Source organism: Stegodyphus dumicola, chromosome 1 (assembly GCF_044657685.1).
Source record: "Stegodyphus dumicola isolate Sdum_Otavi_A_Nest chromosome 1, ASM4465768v1".
Taxonomy (NCBI): domain Eukaryota; kingdom Metazoa; phylum Arthropoda; class Arachnida; order Araneae; family Eresidae; genus Stegodyphus; species Stegodyphus dumicola.
The window spans coordinates 140,234,876-140,254,847 of record NC_140768.1 but is presented as its reverse complement, the minus strand read 5'-3'; the positions used below and the strand labels follow the sequence as shown (position 1 = coordinate 140,254,847).

Below are 19,972 nucleotides of genomic sequence, written 5' to 3'. Positions count from 1 at the left end.
ATAACTGATGTCAACAAAGAAATAATCTTGAGTCTACTAACAATTCATTTTTTACAGTGTATCACACATTACATATTGGTTTTCATAAATTAAAAAATTATAAAATATACAGGGAGGAATTTCACGAAACTCACCGATTTTAGACTACCCGGTTTATACATCTTATGTATAGAAGATTAGTATTTTCTGCAAGACTTATTTTCACGTACATAAAATAACAAAAATTAATAAGGAAAATACAAAAAGCATATTTTCAAACAATAAACATATATTTTCAAGAAACAAACACATGTAAGTATCTAGTTGTAATGAAAGTTTTCCACCAAAAAATGTTCTTAATAATGTTAGGGAAAAAAAAATGAAAGCAGTACCTTTAGTGCGGATAGTAATCACAACCGAAATCTATGATCTTCTGCCAACGTTCTGATAGTTTTTCAAAGCCTTCGGCCCAAAAGCAGATCCTCATTTCCAACTTCCTATGCAGAATGGAAGACAGCACCAGCTGCAGGTGTGAAAAAAGGTAGAAGTCCGATGGAGCGATATCCAGGTTATATGGTAAGTATGGCAAAAGATACCTTTCAAGCCCGTACAAAGTCCAGCCGGTAAATGCAGACATGTGGTCTTGCGTTATCTTGATGAAACATTACTTTTTTGTGCAGCTTGACATTTTTCCTTGATAGCTGCATTAACATGGACTAGCATCTCGCTATAGACTCTACTGTCGAGGGTTTTACCTTTTTTCGGATACTCTTTGTGAATACCACTGTAATTCCACCAAATACAGAGCATGATCTTTTTGTTAATCAAACTGCATTTTGCGGCACTGCTGAGAGGCTCAATGGACACAGACCAACCCCCTTTTCGGCCTGTGTTGTTGATGTAAATCTACTTTTCATCACAAGTGACGACCTAGACCAGAATTTTGTCCTTGCGTTGATATTCGAGCGGATTAGTGTGAGACCAAACATTTCTGTCCTTATCTGCTTGAGTCAGCTCATGCGGCAAAAACCAATTGAACTTGCACACCAAGTTTATCTGATGCATAGTCCGACTAATGGGCATGGCACTAACGTCTAACTCCTTAGCACTCTTGAGTGGTTGCATACTGATCTTCCCACAAGTTCTCACAGGTAGGCCGGCCAGAGCACTCTGCTCCTTGAATGTCATAGTTCTTGTTTTTGAACTTTCGGTATTAAACTTTCACAGATACAACATCCTCAGACATAACAATCCTAATACCTAAAGCTGTACACATGATTTGGTGACATTCTGCAGCTGACCTTTTTGTAACAGAACTGGAAGAAAATGATGTTTCTAATCTGGTAGCGTGATGGTTCCATTTCAGACACTTTGTACTTAATGATAACGATATTTTTTATACAAATTTCAAAACACAGTTCTAAAGCAAATCTCTTTCTTTCAAATGTCAGGAATCATTTAACAAAATATGATTAAACACATCAACGTGAACTGTTTATGCTGACAATATTTGTGGTGGCGGGAAACTTTCGTTAAAACCTGATGTTTACTACAGAAACTAAATTACAGACATGTGAACTTCAGAAATTTCAATAAATTTTAAAGTTTTGTTGAATGAAAAATACAAGCCTATGCTTAATATTTGTTTTGTTATTGTACCTGCATTTCTTTCTTCAAAAATGAATGATTAATAATTACATACCATTATTAAAGATATTTAATACACTTACTGATAATAAATTGTAAAATTTATTTTTATATTATTACAACATTTTTAAAGTCAAAATTTTTCAATAAAAATAATTTTGCATATAAATAAAACTACCTCACAGTGATAGGAATATTTGACTTCTTTTCTACACCTTGATGCTCTTTGCTACTGCTACGCATAAACAGGTAGTAATTTTTTAACTTCTCAGCAGCTTCATTTGAAAGGCGAGGTCCACATCTCCTGTTAAATGATGAAATAGTAATTTTCTTTTGGGGGTAAAATATTTTTAATTGGTAAATAAATAGCAATCAATATTAATAAATGCACTAAGACTTTGCATACTAATTCAGCATAATAATAATGATGTAAACAATAGTAAATTGAAAAGAACTAATTCACCACACTTTGCACAAAGTTTACTTTCTGTTTGAATGGAATTTTAAATTTAATAAAACAAGAATACATCTTGTTTCGCACAGGTAATAATAGGATGTTAAGAATTATGCTCACTTCTTATTTGCATTACATAAGACAGGTAATTCCTCATCTTTCTACAGTACATCAATTAAAGTAATATGTAACATGAAGGAATATAAATATTCATGGCTTGCCAAACAATTTAATTTTCGACTGATATTTTTGTACAACCTCCAGGGAATTTTTTTTAAAGCACATAAGGGCTATTAGTCTCAAAGGGAATTTTGTGTTGAATCACTATAAATGTGCATTTCACTTTTCATTTGAGTCTGTTGTCATTTGGCAAAATGTAAGATATTTATTCACCTTCAAATTGAATCTGTCTGTTGCAAACTAACAAACTAAACTATTTGAAAGCAATAGATGCAGTTCTTAAAAATATTCATTTCTTTCTTGTGAACTGGATTGATTTAAATGATTCAAAAAAAAAAAATACAAAGGTGTAAGGTTAAATCCCGTCCCATCTTACGTCCTTTTTATCAGTCCCACCTATCATAACTTCTGTATATTACAGTAAAAATTATTTATTATTTAAGTATGATTTTTTTTAATCTAAAAGTTTTCCATCCGGATCTATACACATTTTGAGACATTTAGGCTAACGCCCTTCTGGGCTAAAAATATTTTAAAATAGCATGAGTTTAGATTTACCAACAATCTCGCATGCTGGAGATAAAAATATTTTATTCCACACAGTGTGTTTGTTGCCACTGATCACTTTGAAATCACTGAGTTTATTAATCAAAAGTTCGTTAAAGTTTAAAAATATTAAATACTGTAAAGGCCCTTATTTTTGCGAGCCGTAATTTTTGCGAAAATGAATATAACGGTGATTTCGCAAGTTGAAAATTTCGCGAATTTTATGTGAACAGAACCGAAAGCTGAAAAATTTCAAAAGTACTTAAGTAAAGTTGAGAAATTCCAAAATTAATTTTTTTGAATAAAGCATTTTAAGAAACTTCCTTTTGTCAGAAAAGTCGCCCCCCCCCCACCTGTTCTTGTCTAAATGGCGAGTTCAAGTGTTTGCTCAAGAATGAGTTTATTGAGTGGTATTCTAATGAGCTTCAATTTCTAGAGGTAAAAAGAATTGGTGGACTTGCGAATATCAAGACTAAAACCGATTCATGCTTCTTGGTTTGTGCGCGTATTTAACGGTATTGAAGCCAAACATGAGATAATTTTGAATGGCTTCAAAGAAGCTGGTATCAATACTATTTAAAGGGAACGAGCTGTCTTCTATTAATTTTATTGTTTTATATTCGAGAAATATAGTTGTATATTATTCAAAAAATAGTTATAAGAAAGAAAGTTGTCAAGAAAAAGCTTGTAACTGTGCAATAAATCATTAAATTTTAGGTAAATGAAAAATTTGATTTTTTATTATTATTTAGGGAAAAAAAAAAAAAAAAAGTATTTCGCGAGTCTTAAATTTTCATGATTACGATGGGCTCGTGAAAATTGCGAAAATTAAAGCCTCGAAAATAAAGGCCTTTATAGTAGATAATAAAATAAACTCGAAATTCAAGACTCAGGCTTCCATGTGCCCATCTCAAGTGGAGGACTACAACGTGCAAACTTTGATGTCTGCAGGTATTGCTGTTTTTTTTGCAGTGCAAGAAACATACATACATTTATGCAGATTCTACATTACTTAATTTCTTTAAATATAATGCATGGTGATACTATTCGGTGGCAATAATTTGAAAACTGATATAGCTGTTTACAGTGACTCGACGCAAAATGCTGTTTTGAGACTAATAGCTCTTCTGGGCTAACTTTTTGGTGCCCATTTCGAATAGAAATGCATTTAATTCCTGTATCAAATTTAAAATATTCAAAATTTTCATAGAATGAGGTTTATATTCTTTTATTATATATTTCATATTTTGGAAACCGTATGGAATAAAATATTTTTACCTCCGGCATGTGAGACTGCCTACTGGAAATTCCAACAATATGCAGGTTTTAAACATTTTGTGATTTTGCCATTGAATTGAATTTTATGTGGTGTAAGTGTGAAGAACGTGATATTTAATAAATAAAGTTAACACACAAAGCACTAATAATAAAAAAGCAAAAAAAAAAAAGTTTTATAAGGCATTCTATTAAGAAAACTGAACAATGATATAGGAACTGAGAAAAAAAAATTAAACAGAAAAATATTTGCCAACACTTGATACTGCATTGGGAATTCTAAACACATGCTGCCATGCTTTTAAAATTTTTTTGATTTTGTTGTTGAATTGTATGTGGCGTAAGTGCAAAAAAAAAAAAAAAAAAAAAAAAAAAGTTGCTTAGTCATAAATAATACAAAAAAGGGGGAGGGTAGCAGGTGGTGTGGTGTTTTTAATTATAGCAAAGCACACTAGGGCTATCTGCCTAAGGGGAGGGATGCCTTCGAGGAGGACTTTTTAAGGGAAACTGGCTCGTATGCACGTTACACACGGGGAAAACCAAAAAAACACCCATGCAGCCAGCCCGTTCGTGGGTTTCGAACCTCGGACCGAACTACCAGTGTTCAGAGACTTTACCGCTCGGCCGCTGGTGGGCCCGGAGGGTAGCATGAGTGAGTGTAACAGCAGACTGGTAGACTGTGAGCTCAGCGAGAGCATGAATAACCTTAACAAACCCTTTTGAACAAACATTAATCGGAAACATTTCAGAACTTTTTTTTATTTCTAACCACAAATACTTATTTTCCATGTATATAACCAAACTACGATACATAAGAACAGTAAGTTTCTGAGTTCTACAAATCAAAAGAAAAGCACATTTCAAAATTTTAAACAAAAATATTATGTACTGTTGCTCTCAAATGAAACAAAATTTTCTATCAAAATAAAATATTACCATAAGATTTTATTTTTTGCATAACTAGCACACAAGAATAGGAATAAATTATGCAACAGGTATCTAACATTAATTAAAAATTCATATTAGAGAGGCTTTCTGAGACAGATGCTGCATTTAATAGCAAATGTAGAAGTATTGTTACAAGGTGTCTCTCACAGCAACTGTTGGAATGTTGCTGCTATGAAACAGTGTACAGATGTTAGATTAAAGGTAAATGATACTATGTACCAACCTCTTATGCATATATTTATTGCAGTTGTCAAGTCTGCTCTTGCTAGATAAATCCTTCGTAAAATGAAAAATGTCAGATATTTCAGAGATCAAATGAAGACAGAACTCGCAGATTTTACAAGATAGTCATATTTTTCCCTACCTAAATTGTCAGATGAATTATTGCTGCTACAGCTGTGATTCACTTATTAATCTCAGATAAAAAATTACATGAAAAGAGACAGGATTCATGACATGTAATTCTGCATGAGACAATAAGAATCACATAGAAATATGCAATTTCAATTTACTTAGTCCATAGTAAAAGACGTACAACAATCAGTGTTTAGAAAGAAGATTCTGTTGAAACTAATTACATTTCACTTGCCTAAACATAGCATTTAAATTTAACCTAATTCGGTTGTACTTACGATCTGCAGTAGGCAATATATTTCTTTAAGGTGATGAGGCTTAGTTCACCTTCTACTTCTTCAGTAGCTTGCAAAGCATTCATGTGTAAGCCCATAACATGCTTTGCTAAAGTCTAAAATAAAACATTGCACAGAATTTAAAACATCCATTAATTATTTTCTAATACATAAAATATTTCAAGGAACATTCATGTAAGAAATTGCTTTAAAAAGTGCAGGAAAATAAATTCAGAAAATTTTTTAAAATATAAATAGTATTCTAAACCAAAGGAATAATTGTACTTAGCACCAAAATTATGTTGTAAATAAATTATATTAAATACTAAAATTATAACCTTCCAAAATATTACAAAAATACTTTGGTCGAGGTTAGTCTAGTGCAAATGGTAAAACATACTTCACTTTTGCTAAAACTCTATTTTTTTTTTAACTAATTCTTAATTATTTTTTTGGGGGGGGATTTTTGTAATACTTTGGAAGGTTAAAATTTTAGTATTTAATATAATTTAATTACAATATATATATTAATTACATTATATCTCCCTCTTTATATAAAGAAATCTAATATAATTATATTATGTACTTCAAAGGACTTATTACTTTCAATAATATTCTTTTTACTTGCATAAAATAATTTCTTATTTATTAGCATAAATCAAAGGTTTCTAAATCTTTAATTATAATATATATTATAATTAAATTATATTAACCACTAAATTTCTTGCAACTAATTATGTTTACTAAATTATACTAAATACTAAATGTGTATGTGATTTTGTCTAAACCATGCCCTTCTCCTTTTTGTCCAAATCCAAGGTTCGTACACATTTCTGCACATGGAAATTAAGTACTTTTAATGACTTTTAAGGACCATTAATGAAAAAAAATTAAGGACTTTTGAGCAAATGGGAACTGAATAAATTCAATTGAAGATATTATCTATGCCTGAATTTTAATTTTGTAATAACATCCTAAAAATAAAATAGATCCCTAAGTAGTACACATTATTTTACTAAACATGAATTAATTAACATAACTGTTAATAAGTTTGAGAATAAAATAAACTTTATGCAATTTATCAAGTAACATTAAATATTTTACACTTGTAATAGTTGGTCATATTTGAAAGAAGAGAAGTGACATTTACGTTTTACTAATAGTTAGCTTTATGTTAGATTTTTTTTTTTTATGTCTCATTTTATCACATACTTGGTCAGTCTAGAAGTTTAGTAAATAAGCAGGTAGATTTTTTAAGTAAGATCATAATCAGCATGATTCGTAACAAAAGACTGAATGTTGTCACCACTGCTGCTTGTCTATAGAGAAAACTGCTGATTAGAAGAAACCTGAAAGGCCTGATGTAGGCAAGGTGTTGAAAGTTAGTTTGATGCAGTTAGTGTCATAGCTTCGTTTACAGTTCCAGGGGTTGTAACCCAGTTAATATACTTTAAGGTTCCAATAAGGCATTAAAGCACCAGAAGTGATAAGTTGTTTTGTATTATTTTAGATCTCAGTAGATGCATAGAATATGTTTTACTTGAATTTTTATATTTTTATATTTTATCTTGTGACCACAGTGAGTATTAATGAAATGCAATAACTCGCTTTAATATGTAGAGATAATTTTATAGATAATTTTAAAGCAGTTATAAATAATTAAATTAGGTAGTTTGATAACCTTAGTCATTATGGATTTACATGTGACCATTACAGTCAAAAGTCTTTAATCCGGATGTCCATAATCCGGAATGATCTATAATCTGGACCTCAAAGCTACAAATTTTCTGCGTAAATGCATTTACGCATGCACATATGCGTTTACGCATGCGCATAATACGTTTACGCATGTACGTTTAATGTATAACGAACGGCATAAGATAAGCTAAAATTATCTAATTATCAATTTCAGTTAATGTTGCAAATTGTGTTGTTCTTTAATCTTCTAATTGGATCCGGCTTATTATTTTTTGCAGACTGTTAGAGCAATTTTATAAAAGAAAGCTTGAACTTTCGATTATGTCAAAAAGAATTTCCGATTCTGGAGCTGCCAAAGGATCTACAAAGCGAAAGCATGTTTTGATGTCCATCAAACAAAAAGTGGAATTGCTACAAAAAATGGATAAAAGCATATCCTTTGTTTGTCTAACCATTTTGAAATCTGTTTATCAATTTCCCGCTGGATCTGTTTATCAATCCGGGTTGGGGGGGGGGACGTCGCAACACGCAATGAACTGTAAGTAGAACTGTCAGCGCTATCCTTATCTTCAGGGCAGATGTCTTTATTTTATTTGGCTTATAATTCCTTACTAAATGCAGTATTTCATCTTGATGTACATCGTCTTTGATATGATTTAAATCAAATTCCTTGTCATTATAAATATCACGAATACACATCAAATAGTTTTCTGGTTGCAATTTTCTAATTTCGACTATGCGTAATGTATGCTTTATGTATGCGCGCGTTGAAAGAAATGTTTAATAAAGTAAACAAATAAATATTAAGCTTTTTTTTTGTAAATTTTGATACCTTTTAGATCATAATTGCTGTTTATTTCATAAATTACGGTTTCATATTTTTAATTTTATAATTTCTGCATGCCATCTTACCAGATTTAAACTGATGATCTATAATCTGGAAAAACCAATAACCCGGAATCGCCAAAGTCCCGACGAGTCCGGATTAAAGACTTTTGACTGTATTAAATTTTTTTTAACAATATTTGTTAAAAAAGCCCTATTAAAATCAAAATATAATAAAATTTCACAGTTTAAAATACATGTAATTTATGACAGAGATTCTTAAACGATATTAAGATAATTACACATTAATTAAGATAACAACAGTCAACAAAATATTTATCTGTCATTTTAATTTGAAGCCTTCCCAGACATTTTGGCTAGTTTAGATCGATTTCCTTCTCTTTTAAGCACCTTTTCTAACAATTAGAGATTTATCTCAATATGCAAACCAATGCTCTTGCTAGTTTCTGCGTGCTTTATCTCCTAACTTGTCAACCTCTCCGCAATGTACCTATGAGGGTTTAATTAATCTGGTAAAAGTTAAATAGTCAAAACCCCCCGACAGATGTGAAGCATATTATCGCTATGTCTGAAAGTTAACTACAATATCCGAGAAAGGTTTAAATAAGCCTCTTATTTAGAAAGAACTTGGAACATAAAGGCATGTTCTGATGCTAACAAAATCAATTACAGCTCACGGTGACATAATTAAACAAGAACAGTCAAATTCAAACTAATAATGTGGACTAGTGGTCAAAGATTATACAATTTAATTTAAATTTAATCTGGCTCAATAACTCTATCATATAAGGAAATAGAAATGGGAAATTATAGTAAAGGTTGAAATCATAAACAATTGGGAAATTTACATAATAATAACTGCACATATCTTTTAAGAATAATTTCCTTTATGTATTCATTTCTTTCTTCAACGCGTTTTCTTTTCATTTTAGAATTTTTGGATTTAATTAAGGATTTCTGTTATTCTAAAAAACACTAAATGCATTTAGAATGTAGAAGAAAAGCGGCTAATTTTATTTCTTTAGTAATATGATCATTCAGAAGCATTATGAAATTTATATAGTTACGTCCAGTTACAGAGCTGATGTGGCAGAATTTCTAGAATTTAATGACACACCGAACAACTAAGTCTAAAAATGGCAAAACTTTTAGAATTTACTGCATGCATTGGAAGCAGAATTTAAAAAGGCAACAGGCAGCAGAATTTAGGATCCACAGAGATTGCATCATGTGGGAAAATGCCTAGTGCCAGCTATGTGTATGACACATTAAGAAATATTAGACGAATCTTTTAAATTGTAAGTTTTCAATTTCTTTATTAATAAAAAAATCCCTTTCTATAATGCCTGTCCATGTGATAAGATCAGAAGCATTTTTGATATTTTCCATGCTTCTGTCTAGTGTAAAGTAGAGAAAATAAATAGAAAATAAACATGTTAAGATTCTAGTATCAGAAGTAAAACATTCAAATATTATGTTTTCAATGTTCTTCCAGATATTCTCCAAAAATTAAGAAATTCATTGCAAACTTTCTGTAAAATACATCCATTACGTGTTGATACCATGGAGAAATTTTTCATTTTGTCACATATTTCTCGAATCTTTTAGAACCGTGCGTCTATAAATCTTGCCTTCAAATCCTTCTAAACTTTCCAAGCTGCAATGTCTAAAATCCTAAAGAAAAATTATCCCTACCATTTCTGTAACATCAAAAAGACAGAAATATTTTGGAAAAAAATAGGAGGGATAATGTATAAAATTAATTTTATAGAGAAAACTGATGCACATTCTGAGAATTTTGAATATTCTGAGACAGTTACATGGGAAAAACTCTTACTACGAAAAAATTAAGAACAAGACATTTTTAATTAATTAGATAGCTAATTTTGCTTTTGCTAAGAGCTGTTTCGTAAATTGTGCTTTATAGCATTATACCTTGCTTATTTTTCAGATTTAAAATATTGTATAATAAGTTGCCAAAATGAAACTTTATAATGTGACACCGAAAAATATATTTTTTAATTTAATTAATTTGAATGTTATTTTTAAAATATAATTTCAATATATTACCATTATTTTAATGAAATTTATTAGTGTTATGATGTTTTAAAAAAAAAATCGTCGAAAAATTCTCAGATCTTGGAATTAAAAATGTTTCTATAAAAACTAATCTTAAAATCGCCAGAATGTTGAAAAGTCGCTAAATTTAGAACCGTTTAATAAAAGAATTCACATGCCCAAAAGCGAAAAGTTGTTTAAGAGCTCTATACTAGAAAAAATGAATTTCGAAATGCTTATGTTTCACTTCTTGCTTAGAAATTCGAGTATCCCATCATTTATATTAGAAATAGAAACAAGTTTATAACACATGAACCCATTCAAAAGATAAACATATATATGGCAGTAAATCGCCAAAAATATTACTCAAAATGCTAATTCACAACCAAAAATGACAGTCGTAAAAACAGACAGAAATTTCAGATGATTAAAATTAAGGACCTTCTGCTGATTTTGGCCAAAATTAAGGACTTTTAAGAACCAAAATTAGATTCCAAAAAATCTAGGGACTTTTAAGGACTGTACGAACCCTGAAATCCTATATATGTGTGGGTGTACTGCATTTACTCGCATATTTTCCCCCCCCATAGGCATTTTTTTTCCAGATTTAGAAACCTCTGATTTATGGTAACAATATTCGACCATTCACATCTTCGTACAACTTTAATTAGGCAAGCTATTAATTAGAAACTTGGGGAAACGCTAATTTTCGCCCTCATTATTCCAAGTGGCAACAGTCTCGCACGTTGGAGATGAAAATCTGCTTTATTTAGAAAAATGTTGCCACTGCTCACTTTCAAATCTTGAGTTTCTTAACAAAAAAATTCTATGTGTTACAAAATATGAAATAAAAATAGCATTGACAAACATTAAATATATTATTCCTGATTCCAAAAATTCATGAGAAGCCATTCCAACCATTATGATCTTTAAACGACTTTAATCACCCAAGATATTAATCAAAAACTTTGAAAACGCTAATTTTCGCACTTATTTTTCCGAGTGGCAACAGTCTTGCATGCTGGAGATAAAAATTTACTTTATTTCGAAAAGTGTTGCCTGTGCTCGCTTCTAAATCGTACACTTTGTTAATAAAATGTTTGTAAGTTTTACAAAATATGAAATAAAAACAGCATTGCTAAACTTTAAACACATTACTATTTTATAAGGTCATATTCTGACATTAAAAAAAGCGTGCGATTGCATGTGACATCATTGTATATTGAAATTTTTTCATTAATGTCAGCATTTTAAATAAATACTTGCTGTTGGCAACTTTTTTGTTTGAGATTAATATAATTGACACAATATGTTAATGCCACGTTAATTTTGTTTATTGATAGTGAGAAAATATTGTTATAGTACATTAAATTTATATTATGACATCATATGTATTATCTTGAAGTTTCAAAAGTCATATAATGTTGAACTTTATATGTTTTATATGTTTCTTGGTTTGGCAATAAAAAAATCATTTACGAATTAGTTGTTCCTTGGGAAGAATGAACTGATCTCATTCATACTGAAATGTTTCTATACATTTGCTTTTCGGGGGTACATAGAACTTACAAATTTTGCTTTGGCTGCAGCCCGTTCAGCTGGCAGGCTTGCCCGCTAGTAAAATTATATTAGAAGTCTTTATGTGTGCTTTTTTTAATGTGATATATTTATCATTGAAACCATATTTTTAGAAATAGGTATCTTCATGTACTTTTCCCTCCCTGGTTTTCAAGCAGTAAAATTACTAAGAAAATTGGGCAATACATACAGGCTGATTCGCTACTAGTCCGACAAACTTGTAGGGTCTTTAGAGGGTATAGAAACGACTTGGAATTACATAGGAATGCAGGGTCGCAAATGCCGTAATTGTAGGTTATGGTGCGAAGAAACAGAGAAAAAGAACAGAAACAGCAACACATTAGTGGGACAGAAAATATTTTATTGAAAGTTTGCACTACAATAGATGTTCAAAATTACAACCAGAACTCGTCTGGCAGGCCTGACAGCAGTGCTGCATGGTATTCCTTATGTTCTAGAAGATTCCTGGCATGTCACGTATCCTCCTGGCAGCTATAGATACTTGAGCGGTGAGGTCTTCAGCTGAAAGAACAAGTGGCTCGTACTCCAAACTCTTTACGTGACCCCAGAAGAAGTCTATGCATGATAGGCCTGGTGATCTAGCAGGCCAATGAACCGGACAACCATGACATATCCACCGGCGTCCAAAGGTTACGTCAAGATGTCGGTGGACATCAATCTTGTAATGTGGAGGAGCCCTGTCATACTGATACGACATGAAGCAGGGCAACAACAGAAGAACATGTGCTGCATCAAGAAGTTCAGGCAGGACATGTTGCAAGAAGATCAGGTATGCCCTATCATCCAAAGAACTGGGCAGAAAGTACAGTCCAGTGAGGTAATCTCCAAGAATGCCAGCCCAAACATTGACCAAGAAATGCTCTTGAGCTGGTTGCCTACAATGGATGTTCTCCAAAGCCCACACATGGGTGTCATGCTAATTGAAGGCTCCCTCACATGTGAAGTATGCTTCATCTGTGAACAATATGGACACAGCAAATGCACCGTCTTTAGCATTCTGTTGCAGGAACCATGTAGCAAACATCCGGAGTAGATAATCCTCAAACTCTAAAAATTGGACGTCATGAAGATGGTATGCGCTCATTTGGTTTGCTGCTAGTATCCTTCAGATGATGGATTGAGATAAACCCACTTGTTGGGCTATCACTCGAGTACTCATACTTGGAATTTCTTCTGCCAGATGCAAAACCGCCTCCTCATTGTCCTCGTCATTCGCTGTTGATTCATTGCAGCTCTCTTCAGACAAGAAGTCTCACATAACCTTCTGTTCAGACTTGCCAAAGTCATATAATGTTGAGCACACCTGTTCAGGTAACTTTCCTGGTACAACCGGCGAGCAGAGTGCCCATTACAATCCGCAGCTCCATACACGATCATCATGTCAACCAGTTCATCATCTAAATACACATTCATACTTCTACTTCAGAAAACGGATCGCAAATGACGACTTACAGTAGGATTGCTGTTCACCCAACCTTCTATTCAGTGCCATTTACCGCAAGACTGCCGGGAGGAATCTTTCAGAACGTACGGAATTCCATGCAATGACACAGTCAGGCCTACCGGATGAATTCTGGCCGCAATTTTGAACAAATGTTGTAGTACAAACTTTCAATAAAGTGTTTTCTGTCCCATTAATGTATTGTTTTTCCTGTTCTTTTTCTCTGCTTCTTTGCCACATGCCTCACAACTACAGCATTTGCAACACTGCATTCCTATAAGATTTCGAGTCGTCTCTGTACCCTCTACACACCCTGCAAGTTTGTTGGTCTGGTAGCAGAATTACCCTACATATATTTACACATACAGAATATTTGAAAATATCCAGCAAAAGTGTAAACACAGATAAAGGAGACCAAAACAGACAGATTTTGTAATGGAATGTGTGTGCCAAAAAGGAGCACTGAGATGATACAGAGCTCTGTTCTGCAGAAGATAAAAGCATTTAATTGACATAAATCATCATTCCCTATAAGAACACAACACTTGATGCTGTGCATTTTTGCATTTTATCTAAGGGGTTGCAGCAAAAATTACGCTTTTCTGATCAGCTGCTCTATTTTCATCTGCAATCCTATAGATAAAATGCATGTCAGTGAGCTCTGTTTTCATGAAACAATGCATATCTCTGAAAATTCACATGAGAAATGACAATTCCCGACAGCAAGAGTTTTTATCTCCCACTCAATAGCATTCTATACCACCTTATTACGCCATTTGGGCAATTTGGGAATACACATTTTATTGCAAAATCTATTCATTTTGGTCTCTTCTACTCATCTTTACAATTCTGACAAATGTTTTCCAAGTACCCTGTACACACAAATATTATTGGAAGTACTAAGGCAACAAGAATCAGTGAAACACTCTTACTTTTGTCGCCTTTAACACCTCCAATATTCATTATTCGCAGCATTATTTTAATTCACACATATTAGCAAAATTAAATACATTTAATCCATTTATGTAAATGCCAATTAAACTTCAAATTGTTAAACTTTCCAGCACACACATTCTTAATTATGTCAATTGCTTATTACTCACGTGTCACAACTAATAAATTGATAATTTCATTTGTAACTCACAATTATTGCACATTTATATATTTTTTTACATCATTAGACAACTTCAGATATTACATCAGATGATTTTCACTTAAGTTCAGAAATGAATGCTAGTAATAGAATCATGCATTGAGAGATGCTTGTTCTTAGTTTTCATGGTTAAATTCCCTCAAAACTATATGTGTCTACACATAATTTGACTTGGAATTATGCAAATAACACATCAATTAATTGCAGAATAGTGAAAAATGATCATACAGAATGAGTACACAGTTTACGACTTTTGCATCTAATAGATATGCCTGAAGCTTGAGGACGTTTGATTAATGGCATATACAGAAATATATACTAAAAGTTAAATCAGTTGTGGTTTAAAAATATTTCCTGGATCCAAAGGCATTCTGGACAATAACATGATTAAGAAGCATGTTAATATTCTGGTGCATGACTTCTTTTCCAGCATAACAATATATCTGTTCATAAAGCAAGGTGAACTTTGCAGTCTGAAGATATGGAAAAGTTTATTTGTATATGGAAGAGAAGTTCACCAATATCCAATTTTAATGAATGAAAAAAATTAACCTTAAATTGACAGATTTTACAGTAAGCTTAAATTCAACAGATCATATGATTATTTTTGAACTGAATACATTTTTCAATGACACTAACTTCAATTAAAGGTCAATTTCCTTTTTTTTTTTTTTTTTTTCCTTTTCCCTTGTTTAACTTTATTTGAAAGTGGTTTGGTTTGGTTTGGTTTGGTTTATTTGATTACGGAAAAATACTCGAGGGCTATCTGCCTAACGAGAGGGGTGCCTTCGTGGAGGCCTTTATAAGGGGAATTGGCTCGTATTGTAGAGTCATTAGGCTATTTTTGAAGCAGGAGATGTTAAAAATGTGCATAAAGGGCCTTTATTTCACTTCTGAATTAGCAACTACAACAAAGACATTTATTAACGTACAAGTTCTACAGTTAAAATTTTTTTAATAGTTTTGACTATACTTACATTATCTTTCCTTTCATCATGTTCATCTTTAACAATGAAAATCATATCAAATCGTGACAAAATTGTAGGCATAAAATCTATGTTAGCCTCTGCTTTGCTTTCATCCCATCTTCCAAATACACTGTTGGCAGCAGCAAATACCGCACACCGAGAATTTAGAGTTGTTGTGATCCCAGCCTAGTGAAAAATGATTTTAAATCTCAAATATCACACATCAGAGAATTCAAAATTAATTTAATCCAAGCAAAGTTTGGTATTACTGTTAAGAAAAATGATTATCTTTTCAGTTGCCCAGATCCTGTCAAGCTTCTGCATCTAACTTTTGTTCATTTTTGTTTAGTGACTGAGTTTGATTCAGTTTCAAGATTTCAAAAATTTGTAGGCTATGTTTGTTAGTATATTATTTCTAATTCCAGTCTACTATAATGTTTTTATAAAGTCTTCACAGAATTTAACAATCCTTTATTTTATTTATTTATTCTTTTTTTTTTTTAATTTTTTCCCCCCAGAAAACCAAGAGGCAACCAAATTAAAGGGGGGGGGGAAATGAAGGTTTAGGCATTAAACTATAAGTGTTTATTTCAGCTATTTGAACTGAGGGGGGACAACCTTTATGACTGGTCTTCATAATGATCACAAATAATACTTAACATTAACATACAGCATTCTATATTTCATCTTGATATACAGTTATTATTGATACATATTCATGTTTTGATAACAGAATAAAATATTTCATAAAAATGTAAAATGAATACAGTAGAAAGTCCAAAATCTGGAATGATCTAATATCCGAACCTCTGAACCACCAGTAAAAAATAAATAAATAAATAAATAAAAATAAAATACCCCCCCCCCCCCCAAAAAATATTTTTTTCTTGAAATCTAGAAACAGAGAATGATAACGAAAGAAAACAGGTGTGCTGTAAGTATGATTTTTCTTCAAACTAACTGAGATTCCTGTATGTCACTTTCAAACACTTGCTGGCTAAGGAGTCACACTGTGACTAATTGACAATGTATTGATTGATGTTATATTGATGCTGACCTGGATCACGCTTCCTGCTTTTGAGTGGTAGAAGCCACCTAGCCAGTACAGTGGTCAGTGATGCTGATTGCCGTACTGATCGGCTTAAGCTTGAATCCCGGAAAAAGCATTTATATGTGTAAGTATATAATGTCCATGCGGCAAGGAGGCACTAAAATACACAGCATGCCGAAAGTCCTCTCAAGAAGTTGGTAGTGGAGGAAGAAGGGTGGGAAACACTCAGACTGCCCTCCAAGTGTTCTCATTTTAGCAGCTGTGGGCTGCTATTCCAGTAATAATGCCATCATATTCAATGATGGCATTATTACTGGAAAATGGATAATACGACTCAGCATCAACAAATCAGCCTTGTAACGCTGTGCTGACTGCCATTTAGAAGATAATATATTTTTCAAGTAAATTTGGGTGTAAAACCAAAATTTATAGTTACTCAAAATTCAGTCTTGAAGCAGTTAAAGGAAGAATTAGCGAAACCCTCCAAGTTAATGATATCAGACTGCAGTTACTCACCATATCATTGAATATTCATGCAGTCTTGGACAGGTGCCTGCACATGTAAGCATCCAGGAAAATAAATTAGCTGATGACATGACAAAGATGCTTTTGGCATTCATTTAGAGGAAATTTCATTTCCACCTTCACTTCTAAAAAAAAAACTATGGAAACTCTAATACGACTGTGGCAACTATGCTGGCATGATGCTGCCACTGGATGATGAATATACAAGTTTATTCCCAAGGTTTATGAACATTTATTCTGCTCGACTATATATATGACAACCTTCTTAACCAGACATGGACTTTTCTTAGAGTACTGATATATTAGAATATTAGACCTAATATATTAGAAAATAAAGGAAAAAATGCATCATAACTTTTCAGACAATTCAACAGATTCAACCTTGCAGAATCAAATTTCTGCTCACTAGGAAATCCCAATCATTACACATTCAGTTGTAAATGCACAAAGCATTTACGTTGTCCAGCAGACAACTGGTCAGCTTGGATTAAAAATATCTCTGAAAATAAAAGCCTGTAAAATAGATTATTTCTCTATGCACAAGAATAAACAGTATGATTTACTGAAATATTTTATCTGGACTGCATCTGTACTGGCATTTTCCAACAGCAACATTTTAGTCTTAAAAAGATTGTTAACACTACATACAAATACCTTCAGCACGTGTCCCACTACAAAAATGTATAATTGCACTAGTATCACCATAATACGAGGGCTATCCAGAAAGTAGATTACGTTTTGGAATAAAAAAATAAACAAAGTATAGGAAACAAATTTTATTATATACAGATGAAAGCCACACTCAAATACTACTTTTCTACATAGTCACCATACAAATTAAGGCATTTATCGTAGCGATGTACGAGCTTGGAAATTCCTTCGTCGAAAAATTCGGCCGCCTGCGCCTTCAACCACTTCGTTACCTCTTCTTGCCTTCCATCTTGCACAAAACTTGTGGTAACCAAGCTTTTCGCTGATGATTTCGTGCAACAAACTTCGCGAAATTTGTGGAAAACTCAAAGAAAGTTCCGTTATTGTGAAATTTCGATTTTCACGGACTTTAGCATCGACTTTTTCGAGAAGTTCGGCGGTCACTATGCTGGGTCTCCCACTTCGATCTTCGTCGTGAACATTGGTTCGGCCATTTTGAAATCTTATGACCCACTGACGCACTCCACCTTCAGTGATAATGTTGTCCCCATACACTTCACGAAGCTGCCGATAGATTTCTATCGGTTTACAGTTTTTTGCAGTCAGAAACCTTATTACTGAGCGCACCTCGCAGGATTTTCAATTAACGCAGACATTTCAAACTGTCACAGTATCTGAACGGAGCACAGCACGAACCTCTCACTAGCACGGCTAGATGCAGACTGAGCTGCGCAACGATCTGACCCCAAGATGGCCGCGCTAGCCCCGCCCCTAGCGGACACAGACGGAAACGTAATCTACTTCCTGGATGGCCCTCGTACAACAGTGTATTTAATATGATTACCTTATATAAGGCTGCATATGTTCTTTGCCACATAAAATACTGTATTATTAGGACCTGAGAACTTTTAACATATAACTCTGATATATCATATAGTAGCAAAAAATGTAATCTACTACAATAATTACCCTAGCTCTACCAAGAGGTATATCCCATTGACATGAAATGAAGAACAGTGCAGTGTATTTCATATAAATAATAACTCTGTTCTTGTGCATTTACCTCTGTAATGAACTGCACTTAATGATAAAATTAGGCAAAAGCAATAGCCTTGTGTTTGTCATAGATTTTAGCCAAGATTTTCTCAGTTTTGAAAGCAGCCAGGTACAGGTCCCTCATCATCAGAAGCAAAGAAATCTTCAGTGGAGGGAAAACCACAGTTTTACTCATACCAAAAAGGAGTAAAGCGAACAAGAAGGTAGCACCATCTGTCAGCAGAACGGACTTTTTACAACAGCTGTAAGCTTACTTTTATTGTACTGCTAAATTTTAAGTTGCTAATAAACAACCATATATGAAATCATCGATAATAAATTACACAGTAGAAGATTTTCTAAACAATTTTATTCTTTAAGGGTTTTATGGTTATTATTTGTGGTCAGCAAAGATGTGCTACCTTCATTCAGCCTTTACTGAATCAAAATTTTGATAATATTGGTCACGAATTTAAGCTTTTGTATTTCCAGTTATATAGTTTTATAAGTTATATGAATTTTGAAACTACTGTTGAACAATATTTTTATACTTAAACTCCTTAGAAAGAAAAGTAATTAAAATTTAATATTACCCATTACAAATGAAAATTTTAAATAACAGACATACTAGAGGAGATAAAGTTTCAATTTAATATGCTACATATTTTAAAAGTTTTATGCCATTTGAAATTAATATCACTCTTGTCACAGTTATTCCAGTGACAATCTACATTAACCCTCTGAGTGCCAAGACTGGCTTTATCCAGTCATGAGAATTTTGTGACCTGGTACATTTTAGCTTACAATTTAAGATCTTTTGCTTTCTTACTTTCTTTAATAATGTAAATTTCATCTTAATGAATGTGAGTTTATGAAAGAGCTTAAAAATAATCACACAAATTTTGCCAATAAATGCTGTTTAACTATAGGTCTTCTTGATAGATCCAAACAAGCATGCAGCTTAGAGGGTTACAGATGCTATTCTCAAAGCATACTGTTTCTACAGGATTAAAAAATCCAATACATACTTCATTATACCAAGAAGCATACATACTATATCATAATTGTCATAAGCAGAGAGAGCTTCATTACTATATATAGGCATTGTATCACACAAGAAGTTTAAAACTTGTTGCAAAACAATTCGAAGTTTTCAACTTTAGCCATGGCTTTCAAAATGGAGAGGGGAACTAATTAGACACAACATACACAGGGGTTTCATGTCATGTCCCTGTTGATGTCTTTTTTGTTTTAAGTAAAAACATTATTGTTAGGCAGACATCTCAAGC

The 19,972-nt window shown here is 32.6% G+C and overlaps 1 protein-coding gene across 1 annotated transcript in view; it reads right to left on the bottom strand.

The window, feature by feature from the left end:
* The window catches only part of Mcm5 (Minichromosome maintenance 5), a 71,710-nt gene that overhangs the window by 12,122 nt on the left and 39,616 nt on the right, over nt 1-19,972 (bottom strand). The window contains exons 11-13 of the mRNA XM_085821421.1: nt 15,431-15,607; nt 5,662-5,774; nt 1,805-1,930 (exon numbers count right to left, since the gene is read on the bottom strand). Coding sequence (XP_085677547.1) covers nt 1,805-1,930; nt 5,662-5,774; nt 15,431-15,607 — 416 coding nt within the window. The remainder of the gene's footprint in view (nt 1-1,804; nt 1,931-5,661; nt 5,775-15,430; nt 15,608-19,972) is intronic.